General features: G+C 38.6%; 1 protein-coding gene and 1 pseudogene across 3 annotated transcripts in view; both read left to right on the top strand.

Moving 5' to 3' along the window:
- Nucleotides 1-18057, top strand: part of INTS4 (integrator complex subunit 4) — a 112484-nt gene that overhangs the window by 74095 nt on the left and 20332 nt on the right. For all 3 annotated transcript variants that reach the window (XM_033405800.2, XM_004279834.4, XM_049713610.1), the window contains 5 exons: nt 160-302; nt 2912-3027; nt 5457-5590; nt 7569-7726; nt 15551-15644. In XM_033405800.2, coding sequence (XP_033261691.1) covers nt 160-302; nt 2912-3027; nt 5457-5590; nt 7569-7726; nt 15551-15644 — 645 coding nt within the window. The remainder of the gene's footprint in view (nt 1-159; nt 303-2911; nt 3028-5456; nt 5591-7568; nt 7727-15550; nt 15645-18057) is intronic.
- Nucleotides 11042-15006, top strand: LOC125965203 (cytochrome b-c1 complex subunit 6, mitochondrial-like; annotated as a pseudogene).

The raw sequence follows: 18057 nt of genomic DNA, 5'->3' as shown, positions 1-18057 counted from the left end.
CATTTCAAATTTTTCCTCCTCTGTGAACACTAGGCCCTCCCCTTTCTGAAAATTGAGAAGTTCTTTACCCTGTACTCCCACTTTAACTTGTATACTCCTCCATAATAGCTAATCCGTAGTGACTGCTATTATTATTATTACCTTTTTCTGTTTTTTAAGGATTCATCCAGAGATATTAGAGAGGCTCTTCATGAACTCTTATGTTGCACTAATGTTTCAACCAAAGAAGGGATTCATCTTGCACTGGTGGAGCTGCTGAAAAATTTAACCAAGTACCCTACTGATAGGGACTCCATATGGAAGTAAGGATTTTTTTTGCTCATTTGTTCGCTGAGTCTGATAATATGGTAAATGTACAATGTTGACATTATTTAGTGGATCATCATAGATTGGGTATGGCCTTCAATTTTGTCTTCAATTTAGAAACCTGATTCAACATAACTATACTCTCAAGAGTCTGGTTCCTAAATTGAATATCACATCTTAGGTTATTCATTTGTCCATCCATCCATCTAGCAAATACTATGTGCCTGCTATGTGCTTACTATGTGCCAAGCCCTGTGGTAAGTTTTGGAGGTACAGAGATGAGTCGATTAGATTTCCTTTTCCTCTTATAGAGTGTTAGTCACTCTTTGTCTGTTTCCATCATTGTAGAGATTAAAGGGAGGGTGAGTATTTGGTCTTCAGATGGAAAATCACAATCATATTTTCCCCTGATTACCTCTAGCTTTACTGGCTAGAGTCAAGCTTAACACTGTTCATGAATTGCTGTTTGAGGAGCTACTTGCATACATTTAATATAAAATGTGCGTTGTTGTACTCCACATATTTCAATGAGCTTATGTGATGAGATCACTGCAAATATATGATTGATTTATTTTCAAAAAAAATTGTTATTAAAAGTCGAAAAACTGTGGGTCAAATCAGGTGCTTGGAAGACATACTAAGAACTAAAAATGCCAGGGAATCTTGCTCTAGGTAACGTTTTCGATACCTGGTTTTCTGTTTTGCCATTTCTTCATGTTTGTTCAGTCCAATTCAGCTCAATTCATTGTACATTTATTGAGTGTCTTCAAGGAGCACTCAGTCATTTGGGCTGTGGGGATACAATGTCCCCTGAGGCACAGTGAGTAAATGGGCTGAGAGAGGTCAGAAAACTAGTGAATTAAGTTCTTTAAGACAGAACTGGAGAAAAGTGTACTTTCCTAACAGTATCAAGTGTTTTAAATGTGATGCCTTTCATACCCCATATAGCCATCAGTTTGTTCATGGGGTTTGTTTTCTCTCTTTTGCTGATCTTCTTATTCTCCAGTCCTTGGTGAAGTCTCATCTTCTTTGTGCAACTTTCTCCGATCATAGTGATCCCTTCTACCTTTGACAGGTAGAAAGCAGGGTATCATTCATTTGATAGTTCATTACCTTATAGTGTTAGTCATCTTTGCCTCAGTTAGATTATAAACTCAGTGAGGACATTAAATTAAGGTTTATATTTATTTTCAATTCAACACACCTTCTACACCAGAACTTAATTAAAAATAACAAAAAAGCATAAATACCAGCACACATGTAGTTCTTTATAACTTATAAAGGGCCTTTGTGTAGTCATAGTAGTTAACTAATAGCCAATTAATAATAGCTAACTAATAGTTAATTGAGTTCTTATTATATAATGGCAGACACCTTGCTAAGTACTTTTCACTCATTATCTCATTTAATCCTTATAGCAACTGTATGAGGTAATTATATTTAATCTCATTTGTAGGTAAACATATATCTGCTCAAGGCCACAGAGTTATTAAGTTTCCTGTTTCAGATCAGATCTCTTCTGATTCTAGAACTTCACCCAGGATATCAGTTAGAATGCTTTTGTCTACAAGTAACAGAAAATCTGATTAAAATTGCCTTAAACAGTAAGGTCTAATTTTTTTGCATAACAAGAAGTCAGAAAGTTGATTTCAGGATTGGTCATTCAACAGCTTAACAGGGCTAGTACTCTGGTTGACTTCTTTGCAGTTCTCTTGGCTTTCTCCTCATAGTTGCAATATGGCTACCTGATAAGACAATATCTTAAGACAGAAAGAAAAGGACATTCCCTCCATGCACTTCTCTTTTTTAAAAATTTTATTGAAGTATAGTTGATTTACAATGTTGTGTTAATTTCTGCTGTACAGCAAAGTGATTCAGTTATACATATATGTATATTATTTTTCATTTTCTTTCCCATTATGGTTTATCACAGGATATTGAATATAGTTCCCTGTGCTATACAATAGGACCTTGTTTATCCATCCTATATGTAATAGTTCGCATTTGCTAATCCCAAACTCCCAATACTTCCCTCCCCCACCCCCCTTCCCAACCACAAATCTGTTCTCTGTATCTGTGAGTCTGTTTCCGTTTCATAGATATGTTCATTTGTATGCACTTCATTTGATTAGGAAAACATTCCTGAGAAGCTCTGCAGCAGACTTCCCCTCTTGTCCCATTGACCAGAACTGGGTTACTTGACTACCTGCAAAGCAGTCTCTGTAAAATGGGCTTGGGATTGCCATGATGAGTTTAGACCAGTTGTGGTTGAGCCCTTGGGCTAGGCCTACCTTCATTGAGCACTTTGCTACTTACCTGATACCTGAGTAAAATCAGGGTTCTCTTGGCAAGGAAGCTGGGGGAAATGGTTGTTAGTTAAATAACTTGTAGTAATATCTGTCATATCAGCTCTCTGTCTTCATAATAACCAAGTTTTTAGATGAATTAACTTGAGTTCTGGAATAATTGAATGACTTACCTGAAGTCATAGAGGTAACAAAAGTAGATGGTTGAGAATTTGTAATTCTGAGTCAGGTTTTCTGATTCCAATTCTCAGTACTTTTTAAAAAAGAGGTTTGCTTGTTTCTCATTTTGCTTGTTTCAGATGCTTGAAGTTTCTGGGAAGTCGGCATCCAACCCTGGTGCTTCCCTTGGTGCCTGAGCTCCTGAGCACCCACCCGTTTTTTGACACAGCTGAACCAGACATGGATGATCCAGCTTGTATCCTCTGCTGATTTAGCAGGGGATTTTGGCATCTTTTTCTGCAGTATAGCCTGGATGGTCTGAGGGTTTTGTTTTGTTTTGTTGTTATTTTTCTTTCTCATTTCTTTTAGTTAAAAGTATATCCTGAGGGAGCCTAATGGTTATTTTCCTCAGCTTTTATTCTTATATTCACAGTAATTCAACTTTGCCATTTAATACTAATACTAAATTTTAACCATTTATTGAGCATCTACTACATTCCACATACTGTTTAAATGCTTCATACATTTTTATCACTGATCTGCAAACAACCGTGGAAGGAGGTATTATTCCCTGCTTACGGATGAGGAACTGAGGCTCAGAGAGGCTAAGTACCTCTCTAAGCAGCAAATCTGGGATTCAAAGCCAGACAGACATCTTTGGTTTTAAAGCCTGTGGACTTTTCCCTATGTCTTATTCTGTGCTTAATTTGATCTGCAGCCTGAAGGAGGGGATGGGCTGAGCTAGGCTGCATGATTACTCTAGCCCTGATACAAGTTCAAGGGGGTTGTGATAGCTTTGGGCAGCATGCCGTCGGGTTGTTTTCCAGTAATGGGAATACATTTACATCAGTACATCCATACTCTCCCGTGGTTCTTTTCACTCTATAGCACGTCCTTGGTGAGGTTTAGTGGGGTATTTATTGAGATACAGGGATCAGCCAAATAACTGGCTTTTGTGATGACCATTGTATTCTCTCTTAATTCTTTTTATTTTCACAGGGCATTTGGAGAATTCTTTAAAAGATCTGTGTAATTGATGTGCTAACCAATGCCTGACTCTGTGTTTACATCTAAAAAAGGCACGTCCTTGACCTTACCTCTAAAGGTGCAATACTATGACTATTTGAAATTCAGCTCATCAGAGAGGCTTGTGGGCTAGGTGTTATTACAAATCACACAGGACATATTAAAGTGCCCTGAAATCTGAAGCCCCTTTCACGTTAAAAAAAAATACTAAACATTTTTGGAAGCCTAATGTTAAGATATTTTTCTGGGTAGTTGGAGAATTGTGTTATTTAAGAAATATGTTTGGCTGTGAATAACAGAGATTGCCCCAAATGTATCTTAAATGTTAATTACAGTTTTTTTTTTTTTCCTCAATGTAAAAGAAGTCTGGAGGTAAGCAGTCTGGTATAGTAGTTCCACATTATTCTTGGTGATCTAGGCTCCTTCCATTTTTCTGTTCCTCCATTTTCAGTTGTCCAAAATTATTGCTAGAGCTCCAGTCATCAGGTCCAGGTTCTAGGCAGGAAGTCAGAGGATATTTGGAATAAAATCAATATTCTATTAGTAAGGAAAAAGGGAACAATGGATACTGGGTAGGCAAATAGCACACTCTGCCATAGAGATACATACAGAAGATTGGAAGGTATGTTTATCTTGTGTTTTTAATTTCTGATTTTCCCTCTGTTACAAAATATACATAGAAAGAAAACTTTTAAAAGTAGAAAGAGGAAATTTAATATGTAACACCCAGAGTCTTAATAGCCAATGTAATTGACTTAATATTTTGTTGTGTTTCCTCCTCCCTTTTAATTTAATTTAATTTTTTTTGCGGTACGTGGGCCTCTCACTGTTGTGGCGTCTCCTGTTGCGGAGCACAGGCTCCGGACGCGCAGGCTCAGTGGCCATCGCTCACGGGCCCAGCCGCTTTGCGACATGTGGGATCTTCCTGGACCGAGGCACAAACCTGCATCCCCTGCATTGGCAGGCGGACTCTCAACCACTGCGCCACCAGGGAAGCCCTCCTCCTCCCTTTTTAAAAGCTTGGGTTTGGGATTTTGCTGTCATTTTATTTTTTAACATTTTATTTCATCAACAAACATTTGATGATAGATAGCTGCTGTCATATATTGTCTATACATTTTAGAGTCTGCTTTTTTCACTTATAACAAAATGCTTATGATGCAATGTTAAAAATCTTTTATAAAGATAATTTTTAATTATTGCATAATACTCCATCAAGTAGATGAAACACAAGTTATTTAATCATTCTCCTGGTTTTGGACATTTAGGTTGTTACTGATTATTTGCTACTGTAAATGATTCTCTGCCATTTGATTTTGAGATGTGGAATTACTCAACATTCATAAGACTCATATCTAGTACCAAATTATTATTCCAAGGAATTGTGCCAGTATATACTTTAGTAGGCATTGTACCAGAAGTTCCTATTTGTTAGTATTCTTGACAGCAGACATTATTTTAAAAAACCTTTCTTTGGTAATTGGAGGGGTAATTGGGGTAATTTGGAGTGAGGTAATGTATCTCTTTGAATTTGCATTTCTTTGTTAGAAAATTGTAGTCATTTAACAGGAATTTGGGGGGTTAGAAGTAGAGGCACCAAATTCTGGCCAAGCTCAACCTTTTATACTTCCAAGTTTACTTAACCCACTTATTTATCAGACATTGCAGTTTTGGTTCTTATTTTCAATGCTGCTAAAACCTGTCCAACAATGCCTGCATTGTTCTCAGATCATACCTTCAGACACTATGCCTACCTCCGAGACAGTCTTTCTCATCTTGTTCCTGCCTTGAGGGTATGTTGAAAACATCTTTCGTTCTTGTTTTTGGTTTTTTGATTTTTAGTCCGTGTGGTGGTTAAGTGGCAGAAAGCAGACTGTGTATTCTCTGAAAACACATTCATTAATTATCTTTCTCTCTTGGGCTTTCTTCTATTGTTTTGTACTTTTCTCTGAATCTTTTTTTGTTTTTTAATAAATTTATTTATTTTTGGCTGCTTTGGGTCTTTGTTGCTCTGCGTGGGCTTTCTCTAGTTGCAGAGAGCGGGGCTACTCTTCGTTGTGGTGTGTGGGCTTCTTATTGTGGTGGCTTCTTTTGTTGCAGAGCACAGGCTCTAGGCACATGGGCTTCAGTAGTTGTGGCACACAGGCTCAGTAGCTGTGGCTCACAGGCTCTAGAGCACAGGCTCAGTAGTCGTGGCTCACGGGCTCTAGAGTGCAGGCTCAGTAGTCATGGTGCGCAGGCTTAATTCCTTTGCGGCATGTGGGATCCTCCTGGACCAGGGCTCGAACCTGTCTCCCCTGCATCGGCAGGCGGATTCTTAACCACTGTGCCACCAGGGAAGTCCCTGCTCTGAATCTTTTAAGAAGATTCATTTTTTAAATGTCCCTGGGTCTAGGGGCAGGACAGGAATAAAGACACAGACGTAGAGAATGGACTTGAGGACATGGGGAGGGGGAAGGGTAAGCTGGGACGAAGTGAGACAGTGTCATGGACATATATACACTACCATGTAAAATAAATAGCTAGTGGGAAGCAACCACATAGCACAGGGAGATCAGTTCGGTGCTTTGTGACCACCTAGAGGGGTGGGATAGGGAGGGTGGGAGGGAAATGCAAGAGGGAGGAGATTTGGGGATGGATATATGTATACGTATAGCTGATTCACTTTGTTATGAAGCAGAAACTAGCATACCATTGTAAAGCAATTATACTCCAATAAAGATGTTAAAAAAAATGTCCCTGGGTTATTGATTATGTTATATTAGGCAAGAAGAAGAAATCTGGAACAACATATTTTAAATCAAGGATAAGATTGTGTTATATCTTAATAATTACATAAAGCTATGATTCTCAGCAAGTTTTTTTTTTTGGTTGCGGGTCTTAGTTGCAGCAGACAGGCTTCCTAGTTGCGGCATGGCGTGTGGGATCTAGTTCCCTGACCAGGGATCGAACCCGGGGCCCCTGCATTGGGAGCGCAGAGTGTTATCCACTGCGCCAGCAGGGAACTCCCAAGTTTATTTATTTATTTATTTTTTTTAGAAAAAAATTTTAATGAACTATAATGATAATAATAGCAAACACTTACTGAATGCTGTGTGCAGGCACTTTTCTAAGCTCTTTATTTGTATTTACTCACCCCTGCTTAAGTAACTCTAAATGACTTTATTTAGAATAATATATGTACATGGTTAGAAAATTTAAACTATATAGAAGATACAAAGTTAAAAGTAAAATCCTTTTTGCTCTCCCTTCCTCATCCCTTTCTTGAAAGGTAGCCACTTTTAACAGTAAGAACAAGGATTATAATTATCATCATAAAAAACATTTTTACAACATGCTATGTAAACTTATTTGGGAATAAATCATCACTCTTCTATGAAGTGAATGATCAAATAAAGGTTAAAAATAAATGTGACTACAGATTAATTTTTAGTCCTGTTTCTGTGGTTAGCCCATTTATTTCAGTTAGCAATAGAAAATAATGTTATACCATTCTCTTTTCTTTTTCTCCTTGCAGCTGTAGCTGTATTCGGTAGACCATGTTCGTTTTCTCTCTCTCTTTCCCTTTCTCCCACTTAAGCTGAGGAAGGAGAAGAAGGTTGTTTACAGAATTATCTAGCTTTTTTTTTTTTTTACCATTTCTTTGTTTGGTTCACATTTTTTTCCTGGTTTCTTCGTGTTACTAAAAACTGAGCCACAGGAGTTGGTTTTTTTTTTTTTTTTTTAAGCCAGAGAATTTGATGGTGCTGTAACCCCACTGTGTTTGCTTAGTTACCAGGTAGAAAACTAGTGTCATCAGCTCTTTCTCCCAATATCATGCCTCATGAGGATCCTTCCCATCAGTTCCTGCAGCAGAGCCTTGAAAGGGTATACAGTCTTCAACACCTGGACCCTCAAGGAACTCAGGAGCTGCTAGAGTTCACCATCAGGTGAGGTGATTGACCATCCCTTTCCTTTGACACAGTTAACGTTGTTATGCTTGGCTTGATCCTTTTGATTTCTAATGTTGGTTATAGGCTAGTTTTTCTGACTGTGTTGACAGGATTTTCTGATGTTTTTATTTGGATTAGATTGTGGTTTAAGCATATTACAAAGAAAAGCTTTGTGTTCATGACAAGATTGATGATTAGTACAAAACTAGAAAGAGTTACAAAGAACCTGTTTTCAATTTTTCTTACCTTATATTAGTTAGGGTAACAGAAAATGCAACTAACAGTGGCTTAAACAGGATAAAAGGTTAATTGTTTCTCATAGGCGGACAGAGCTGAGATGGCTGATGACCTAGACTCATTCTTTCTTATTTCTCCATCTTTTGCATCAAGTGGCCTTTGGCTGAAGATCCAAACTTTAACCATCCCCTTTGTAATCCAGCCTCTAGGAAAAAGGAAAGAGCAGAAGGGCATCATTTCTACAACCACTCCCTTTTAAAGACACTTCCCCAATTTGCATGTTCTAATTTTACTTGTGTCCCATTGACTAGAACTTAAGTCACATGGCTATATCTAGCTGTAAGGAGCTAGGAAAGGTAGTCTTTGTTCTGGGTGAGCAGTGCTTAGTTAGCACTTAGTGACTCTGTTACTAAGGAAGAAGGGAAGGATATCGAGAACAATCAGCAGAGTCTGCCAGGCCCTATTAGTATGTCCTGAATGATTTGAAAAGAAATGAAACCCATTTGCCTTTATTTTTTTTAATTTTTAAAATGAATTTATTTATTTATTTTTGGCTGCGTTGGGTCTTAGTTGCTGCACGTGGGCTTTCTCTGGTTGTGGCGAGCGGGGGCTACTCTTCGTTGCGGAGCACGGGCTCTAGGCGTGCGGGCTTCAGTAGTTGTGGCACATGGACTTTGTTGCTCTGCAGCATGTGGGATCTTTCTGGACCAGGGCTCGAACCCGTGTCCCCTGCCTCGGCAGGAGGATTCTTGACCACTGAGCCACCAGGGAAGCCCCCCATTTGCCTTTAGCAAAGACAATATCTGTCTGCTTTTGTAAATAAGGTTTGATTGAAGCACAGCCACATCCATTCGTTTAGGTACTGTCTATGGCTGCTTTCATTGCTGCAGTGGTAGACTGAGTAGTTACCACAGAGACTATATGGACTACAAAGCCTAAAATGTTTACTATGTGACCCTTTTCAGAAAAAGTTTGCTGACCCTGAAGTGATGCCTGGATTACATTTTCTTTCTCATCTGCTCCCTCACCAATGTGATTAAATTTAGAAGCTGCTACTGAAGTTTTTGGCCCTGAGCCCAGGAAAAAAAGCTCTACTTCCCCACTCAGCCACACCTAAATAAACATTTAAGTTTTGTCCTTGACAGTTTTCTATCCAGTTGGCACTGAGAAGGTACAAAATGCACAAAAGCAAGCCAATTTGGTCATCACCTGCAGTGCTGGCTGTTAGTAGGTACTCAGTAGACACCCAGGTTTGAGTCACTCTTATGATCTGGATTTTATGAGGTGATAGTCCTGTTGGGCTTTGGGCTAGTCAGACCGCAGTTCTAGTGCTGTGGTCAGTCCTGGGCACTATGTTTCTAGGTAAGTGCATTCTGAGAAAGGTGGCCAGGATGGTGAAAGATCTGAAAAGGAAAGCCGATGGTGCAGCAGTTACTGATGACCTACTGTGTTTTACAAATATTATTGCAGTTAGATGTTGTTAACCATTTTACAATGAAGAAATAGAAATTTGGGGAAATGAAGCAATTTGCTAGGAAGTAGCAGAACTGGGATTTAAATCTAGCTTTGTTTGACTCTAAAATTGTTGCTGTCTGATATGCAGCAGTGAAGGGGATTCTTTTATCAGTGGAGGTACGTCAGATGATCCCTGGGGTTCTTCAGAATTTACATTTTTCCGTAGTTGCTGAAAAGTGAAATGTTAGTCAGAATTTCATACAGAAGTTTCTCTGATTAGGACTCTGGCCGTTCACTTGTTAGTACTAGTATCAAACAAACTTCACCGTCAAACACATTGTCCTTTGTTGTAATCTAAGCAGCCGTGTCACCCAAATAAGATTTCACCTCACTGCTGTAGTTCAGTGAGGACCCTGGGGGGATGATTTTTTTGGTTTGTTTTTAGAACTTGACATAACTACTTTGTCTTCACCACTGTATTTTGGGTGCCTTATTTAGGAGCTTAGTAAATATTTGTTGAAAACTCTGGTTATGATGGCTTAACCAGGAATGAAGACTTCTAATATTTTTGTAGATGGCATTTTCTTCTGGTCATACCTCACCTTCAGTTGCATGGATTTAATCTTTTATAAGGCTCCACTATCCTTGATCATAGTAAGAGCTGCTGTCTATTAAGTGCCCACTCTTCTGTTTTATGTACATTATTTCATTGAATTTGAAAAGAATTCCATGAGAATTATCCAATTTTTACAATGAGTGAGGGAGCTGGAGTTCATTAATTTGTTATATGGTTTTTTAGCGCCAAGCATTGTGCTAGGCAGAAGGGACACAATAGTAAACAAGACATAGTCTCTGCTGCAAGGGATCTTACAGCCTGGTTGGGGAAATAGCTAGGTAAACAGGCAATGCAGTATTGTGCTTTCCACACAATACATTAAGTACAGGGTTTTCTAGAAGACAGAAGGGAGCACCTAACCCTTCCTTTCATGGTTTAAGCAATGACCAGAAGAATGACTAGAAATTAGTCAAGTGAAGAAGGGAGAAGACTGTCAAAGACAATGAACAGCAAAGCCCTGGACTAGAACATAGGTTTTTCCAGCCCTTCCATCTTGTCACACTGCTCTGTTTCTGCATAAACAGTCTGTATGACATGAAGGATCTGGTATAGTGAGATTTAAAATCCAAAGACTTGTTTCAAATCAAAGAGAAAATCAGAAAAATACCTGGAGAAACAATGAAAACAAAAGTACAAAAATCCAAAACCTATGGGATGCAGCAAAAGCAGTTCTTAGAGGGAAGTTCATAGCGATACAAACTTACCTCAGGAATCAAGAAAAATCTCAAAACAACCTAACTTTACACCTAAAGCAACCATAGAAAGAAGAACAAACAAAACCCAGAGTTGGGCTTCCCTGGTGGCGCAGTGGTTGAGAGTCTGCCTGCCGATGCAGGGGACGCGGGTTCGTGCCCTGGTCCGGGAAGATCCCACGTGCCGCGGAGCGGCTGGGCCCATGAACCATGGCCGCTGAGCCTGCGCGTCCGGAGCCTGTGCTCCGCAACGGGAGAGGCCACAACAGTGAGAGGCCCGCGTACAGCAAAAAAAAAAAAAAAACCCAGAGTTAGTAGAAGGAAAGAAATCATAAAGATCAGAGCAGAAATAAATGAAAAAGAGACTAAAAGAACAATAGAAAAGTTTGATAAAACTAAAAGCTGATTCTTTAAAAAAAAAATAAACAAAATTGATAACCCTTTAGCCAGACTCATCAGGAAAGAACGGGAGAGGACCCAAACCAATAAAATCAGAAATGAAAAGGAGAAGTTAACAACCAACACCACAGAAATACAAAAGATCATGAGAGACTACTACGAACCACTGTACACCAACAAAATAGACAACCTAGAAGAAATGGACAAATTCTTAGAAAGGTACAATCTCCCAAGACTGAACCAGGAAGAAATAGAAAATATGAACAGACCGATTACCAGTACTGAAGTTGAATCACTAATTTAAATATTCCCAACAAACGAAAGTCCAGGACCAGATGGCTTCACAGGTGAATTCCATCAAACATTTGGAGAAGAGTTAGCACCTGTCCTTCTGAAACTATTCCAAAACATTTTAGAGGAAGGAACACTTCCAAACTCATTCTATGAGGCCACCATCACCCTGATACCCAAACTAGAAAAGGTATCACAAAAAAATAAAATTACAGGCCAATATCACTGATGAAAATAGATGCAAAAATCCTCAACAAAATACTAGCAAACTAAATCTAACAATACATTAAAAGGATCATCCTTCACGATCAAGTGGGATTGATTCCAGGGATGCAAGGATTTTTCAATATCTGCAAATCAATCAATGTGATACACCACAATAACAAATTGAAGAATAAAAACCATATAATCATCTCAATAGATAACAGAGAGCTTTTGATAGAATGGAACATCCACTTCTGATAAAAACACTACAGAAAGCAGGCATAGAGGGAATATACCTCAATATCATAAAGGCCGTATATGACAAACCTGTAGCCAACATCATACTCAGTGGTGAAAAGCTGAAAGCATTCCCTCTAAGATCAGGAAAAAGAGGATGCCCACTCTCACCACGGATCTTCCCGGACCGGGGCACGAACCCGTGTCCCCTGCATCGGCAGGCGGACTCTCAACCACTGCGCCACCAGGGAAGCCCCACTCTCACCACTTTTATTCAACATAGTTTGACATACAGATGGCTAACAGGCACATGAAAAGGTACTCAACATTACTAATTATTAGAGACTGCAAATCAAAACTACAGTGAGATACTATCACCTCACACTGGTCAGAATGGCCATCATCAAAAAGTCTACAAATACTAAATGATGGAGAGTGTATAGAGAAAAGGAACCCTCCTACAGTTTGTGGGAACGTAAATTGGTACAGCCACTGTGGAGAACAGTATAACCTCTAGTGTAATGTAAACATGAATTTTATGTGCTGGGAAACCAAAAAACTTGCGTGCCTACCTAGCTTTATTGTGATATTTGCTTTATTTGTGGTGGTCTGGAACTGAACCCACAATTTTCCGAAGTATGCCTGTAATTGCAGTTCACATGGTAAGGATTAAATGAGCTCAAATAAGGAAACACCTAGCACATCTAGTACAGTGCACATAGGAGGTGCTTTTTTGTACCTTTTTCATTAAAGAGTCCATAGTCTCCTGATGGATGTCTAAACTGAGGCTTCCTGAGGATCGTGGGCATAAAGAAATACAGAGAATAGGTGTCGCTGTTGCTGCTCATGTTGAGTGCACAACAGCAGCCAGACATGGGGCTGGAGGATGAGCAAAGGATGCTGATTGGATCCAGAGATCCCAAGGAGAAGGAAGAGGAGGAGGAGGAATTAGTGGATCCCCTAACAGCAGCGAGAGAGCAATGCGGGCAGCTGGAGAAATGTGTAAAGGCTTGGGAGCGGCTAGAGCTCTGTGATGAGCATGTATCCTCCAGGTCACTGACAGGAGGATTGCGCAGAGGAGGTCTTTGACTTCTTGCATGCAAGGGACCACTGCGTGGCCCACAAACTCTTTAAAGCTTGGAATAAGTGTGCCGATTCATTCACCCCAGCCTTCATCACCTGAGCGTCGGGATATTTCCTTATGGTTTTGAACATGCCATTTGTTTCTTATTTGTATAACTAAGTTCATGTGAACCTCAAGGATTTGGGCTTAGGCAGGTAGCTTCCGTGTAATTATCAGTGATTCCATCTTAATGAAGTCCAGTGGTCAGCAAAAAAAAAAAAAAAAAAGAAGAGATACAGAGAGGAAACACTGGGACACAGAGCTTTTTGAGCAGGGCTGCCAAGTTTCTATTTTTGTTTGTATAATAGTTCAGATTTCCCATGGCTAGTTGGGTTGCATCTTGTTTTGTGCAATTCAGAACAAATGCTACAGGGCAAGGGTGGTAGAATGACTTAACACATGGGGGCAGTCAGCTAATGTATAGTCAGCTGGTCAGTGTTCTCTATAATGTAGCAGAAGGCAGAATCTTTCTGGAGATGAAATGGTTCAGACGTAGAATGATTCAGGGCCATCTTTTGCAAGAGAGACATCAGAGATGCGAAAGGGAGAGACCAGCTGGCCGCCAAAATAGGATTTCACAGTTATGGTTAGCTAGTGCAGGGTCTTGCCTTTTATTGTGCTTGATTCCCACACATGAGCAGGCTCTCCGGGATTAGCTCAAATCACCAAAACTCAAAAGAGTCGGTATATAAGCCACAGACCCCAATTTCTTCAGTCACTTTGGAAATAATTCATTTTTGCCCCTTTCCAGGGCATCTCCTTTCTTGTATCAAGGTTCTCAGGAGGCAGCATTAGCTATCAGAAAGTTGCCTGAAATAAGAGGGAGGGGCTTAGTCCAATGGACAATTTTGTACAGGCTGCTATGAAACCTGATATAGTATCCCAGCCCTGAAACAGTTAACTTCCCTCATGAGCCAGATCTTTAGGTTTCCCACAGTTACCATTTCTATGTGAAATTTTGATACGACATTAAAAAACAAAGCAGCTTTCTACGAATTTTTTCTGAGATTGTTAGCTTGCTTGCTCACACTCTCTCTCATTCTCCCTCTCTCTCCTCCCCAAAAAAGAAGAAAGAAAAGAAAAACATTACTTTTTGTAGATGTGTAGCATATTTCCAAAAGAATTTAAAAGAAACTGGTATGGTAGTTGCCTCTGGAAAAGGTTATTGGTTAGCAGCACACAGGTATAGGAAAGTGGACTAATTTAATTATCTATCCTTTAGTATCTTTTGAATTCTATTCTTTATTGGTGTAATTCTATAACTAGGTATGTATAACCTATTAAAAAAATTAAATGTTTCAAATCAGTAGTCCCAGCCCTGAACACAACTATTTTATGTGTGTGTACCACTTTCTGTACTCTTGTCCACAGGCAGATGTATTTAATATGGTTGCAATCACTTTGTCTATACCTGTGTCCAGTTAGCATGCTTTAATTGTGAGTATCAGAAAACCTTATCTCAAATTAACTTATAATGGGTATTTATTTCTTCATATGAACAGAAATCAGAGGCATTTCTTAGTATGGTATGGTTAAGTAGTTCATTTATATCATTAAGGACCCAGTTTCTCTCTCTCTTTGGATTTTTCTTGTCCTCAACATTTGCTTTATCCCAAGGCTTTTTTTCTTTTAGAGTTACAGTATGACTGCCAGTGGTAATCAGGACTATAAAACATTCTTGTTCAGTCTAGTGAGAGATAGAGACAGAGAGAGAGAAAGAGAAAATGAGTGATTCATAGACCACCATCAGACCTGCTTCAAGCATTGAATATAAGTCCTTCCATTAGGACTCATAAGGCCAACCTAGGTGACCTAACCAGGAAGATGATGTGTGATAATTAGCTTAGTCCAGTCGGACTCTACCTGGAACTAGGTTTGGGGCACCTTCTCTTGAACAAAATCAGGGTTCACTTAGTAAGGAAAAAGTGGAAAATTACTAACTAGGTAGGCAGCCAATGGAGCCCACTATGATACCTTAAAATTTTTTTTTCTGATGATATAAAACATACCTCTATCTAGAAAACAGGTTGCTCTGTTTTTTCATATTTCATATATGTGTGTATGTATATATATGTGTATATATATATATATGGTTTTTACATAGTTGAGATCATATACCTTATTACCATATTATATTTTAAGGGTTGTAGAATATTCCATTGACTGTATGTACAGTAATTTATTTAATAATTCCTCTACCATTGGATATTTAAGTAGTTACTGGGTTTTACTATAACATAACAATGAATATTGCGGGGCATAAAGTATTTCATTTCTGTTGAATGTTTCCCTTAGAATTACTTCATAGCATAAAGCTACTGATCAAAACTTTTGACTATATGTGTGACTTTTATAATGTAGTACAGTTCTGTTTTCCAGAAGAATTATAGCAGCTTAAACTGCTATCAAAGTGTAAGTGAAACAGTTTCATTATAACCACTTCAGCATTGAGTGCTGTCATTTAAAATTTTTTTACCAATTTACTAGGTATAAAGTGGTAAAAAGCTTTTGACATGATCTTTAATTGGTGTTATTCTGTGTTTGGCTTGGGTTTTTATTTACTACAGGGATCTGCAAAGACTTGGAGAACTTCAGTCTGAATTGGCAGGAGTAGCTGACTTCTCTGCTACCTATCTTAGGTGTCAGCTTCTTCTCATCAAGGTTGGTTTGAATCCATTTTGTTCATGAGTGTGTTGCTAAGAATGCAGTTTAATGGACCCCGCAGTGTTTGAGGCTATATGTAGAAAAATAACTGGTTTTATGCAACTGCTTAGCAATGGGGAAATTATGTACTCTGTAGTATAATTATATTTGCCTCTAATTAAAGAATTGTTAACTCATATAGGAATTTGAATTTTTTAATTTGAGAGAATTCCTTTATCATATAATTAGAGCAGGTTGGATAACCATTTGCATTAGAATCCCAAGGATTTTAATTGTTTTTTAACAATTTGATTAGCAAAGATCTTATATAAACATTTGTATTTTATATATTTATATATTTCTAAATGCTAATTTCATTTGGTCAAAGCCAAATTAGTCAAAGGTTGATTTCATTGCTCTTAAGAGCTAATGACTTGCTGTCATTTCATACTAGGTAGTTAGAGTACATATATATACATACACAAAATTGGTACCCAAAAGCTGTTTCAGTTCCCTGAGTTGAAAACCAGTTAAACTAGCTCAATAGCTGTCAGCTTCTGCAGCAGAGTTCTGCTATAAATTTAGGCTTAGAATTTAGAAGAGCCCTTCTAACTTGATAAGACTTAACTTGGCTTTAGTTCTAAATGTGGTTAGTCTTCAAAGTTATTAAAGATATTTGACCAAAGTCAGAATAAATGGAGGCGTCAGAAATTATTTGCCACTGTAAGATATGTGAGCTTAGGGTTTTGTAGGTGTGTGTATGCATGTGAAGATGAGTGTGTACACTGAAGTAGTTTGGGATTTAAACAGTCCTTATTTGGCTAGATAGATTCTTTCAAATATATATGCCTGTGTAACCACCACCACGGTTAAGATATAGAAGATTTCCATTACCCCCCAAAGTTCCTTCATGTCCCTTTGCATAGTTATTTGGCTTTTCCAAGCTTCTGTGAAACAAGGCTAATAATAACTCTACCCAGGTAAGGATTGGTAGCAAGCAGTGCATGTGAAGACCCTTGGTCTAGTGTCTGGTACATAGTGAGTGCCATGTCAGTGCTGGTCTTCTTCCTTCTTCCTTGGCTTGTTGTCTTCTAGATAGCAATACAAGAAGGCCTTTGAAAAGAATCCACTTTTCTTTAGTAGGAAAAGAGAAGAGATTACTCCTAAAAAGAACACAGAACTATGTTTTTTATTCAGCGTCGTGTAGGAGAAGTGTAGGTAAGGGACCCAGACTTAGAACCCAAGGCAGGCAAGTGTTTGATAATAGGGGAGGAGCTAAATAAATCGTGGCATGTCCACTCAACAGTATATTCTGTAGCAGTAATGATCTTTATGAAGAATTATATAAGAACATGACCAAATGTGACATAATATTATGTGCCCAAAGAAGCACACAAAATTACTTCTGCTTTCTGACTACAACTATATAAAAAAACATGCATATAGGATGTGATTGGAAGCAAATATTTAAAAACAATAACTCTTAATGGTAATATGATTTAGGTTATTAAACAATTTCTATATCTATAATCTAGACCTGCCACTGTCAAATACAGTAGTCACTAGGTATGTGTGACCATTGAGCACTTTAAATGTTCATGTTGAGGACTTCCCTGGTGGTGCAGTGGTTAAGAATCCGCCTGCCAATGCAGGGGACACGGGTTCGATCCCTGGTCTGGGAAGATCCCACGTGCCGCGGAGCAACTAAGCCCGTGCACCACAACTACTGAGCCTGCGCTCTAGAGCCCATGAGCCACAACTACTGAGCCCAAATGGCACAACTACTGAATCCCACCCACCTAGAGCCCGTGCTTCGCAACAAGAGAAGCCACCGTAGTGAGAAGCCCATGCACCGCAAGGAAGAGTAGCCATGCTCGCCGCAATTAGAGAAAGCCCGCGCCCATCAACGAAGACCCAATGCAGCCACAGATAAATAAATAAAAAATAAATAAATTTATAAAAATAAGTAAATAAATGTTCATATTGAGATGTACTGTAAGTGTAAAATACACACTGGATTTCTTAGACTTAGTATGAAAAAAATGTAAACTATCTCATTAATAATTTAAAAAATATTGATTGCATAGTGAAATAATATCTTATTTATACTGGGTTAAATAAACTATATTAAAATTAATTTCACCTGTTTCTTTTTACTTTTAAAGGTGTGGCTACTATAAAGTGTAAAATTACATACACGGCTTGTGTTATATTTCTGTTGTATAGTGTTAGTCTAGGTTTTCTGTAATGTCATTATGTCTGTAATTAAGAAGGGCTGTGAAAATAAGAGACTATAGCAGAGGTTTAGATGAGATGGCCGTATGGATGGATAGGCGAGGAGGGAGATGGAAGGTAAAATCCATGGCTCTAAGTGATAGTTTTGAATGTGCAGAGATTGAGAGAGGGAGGAATCTAGGAAAGCTTCTTGATT

Source organism: Orcinus orca, chromosome 8 (assembly GCF_937001465.1).
Source record: "Orcinus orca chromosome 8, mOrcOrc1.1, whole genome shotgun sequence".
Lineage (NCBI taxonomy): Eukaryota > Metazoa > Chordata > Mammalia > Artiodactyla > Delphinidae > Orcinus > Orcinus orca.
The sequence above is the reverse complement of the archived record's forward strand: the minus strand, read 5'-3'. Positions and strand labels throughout refer to the sequence as shown.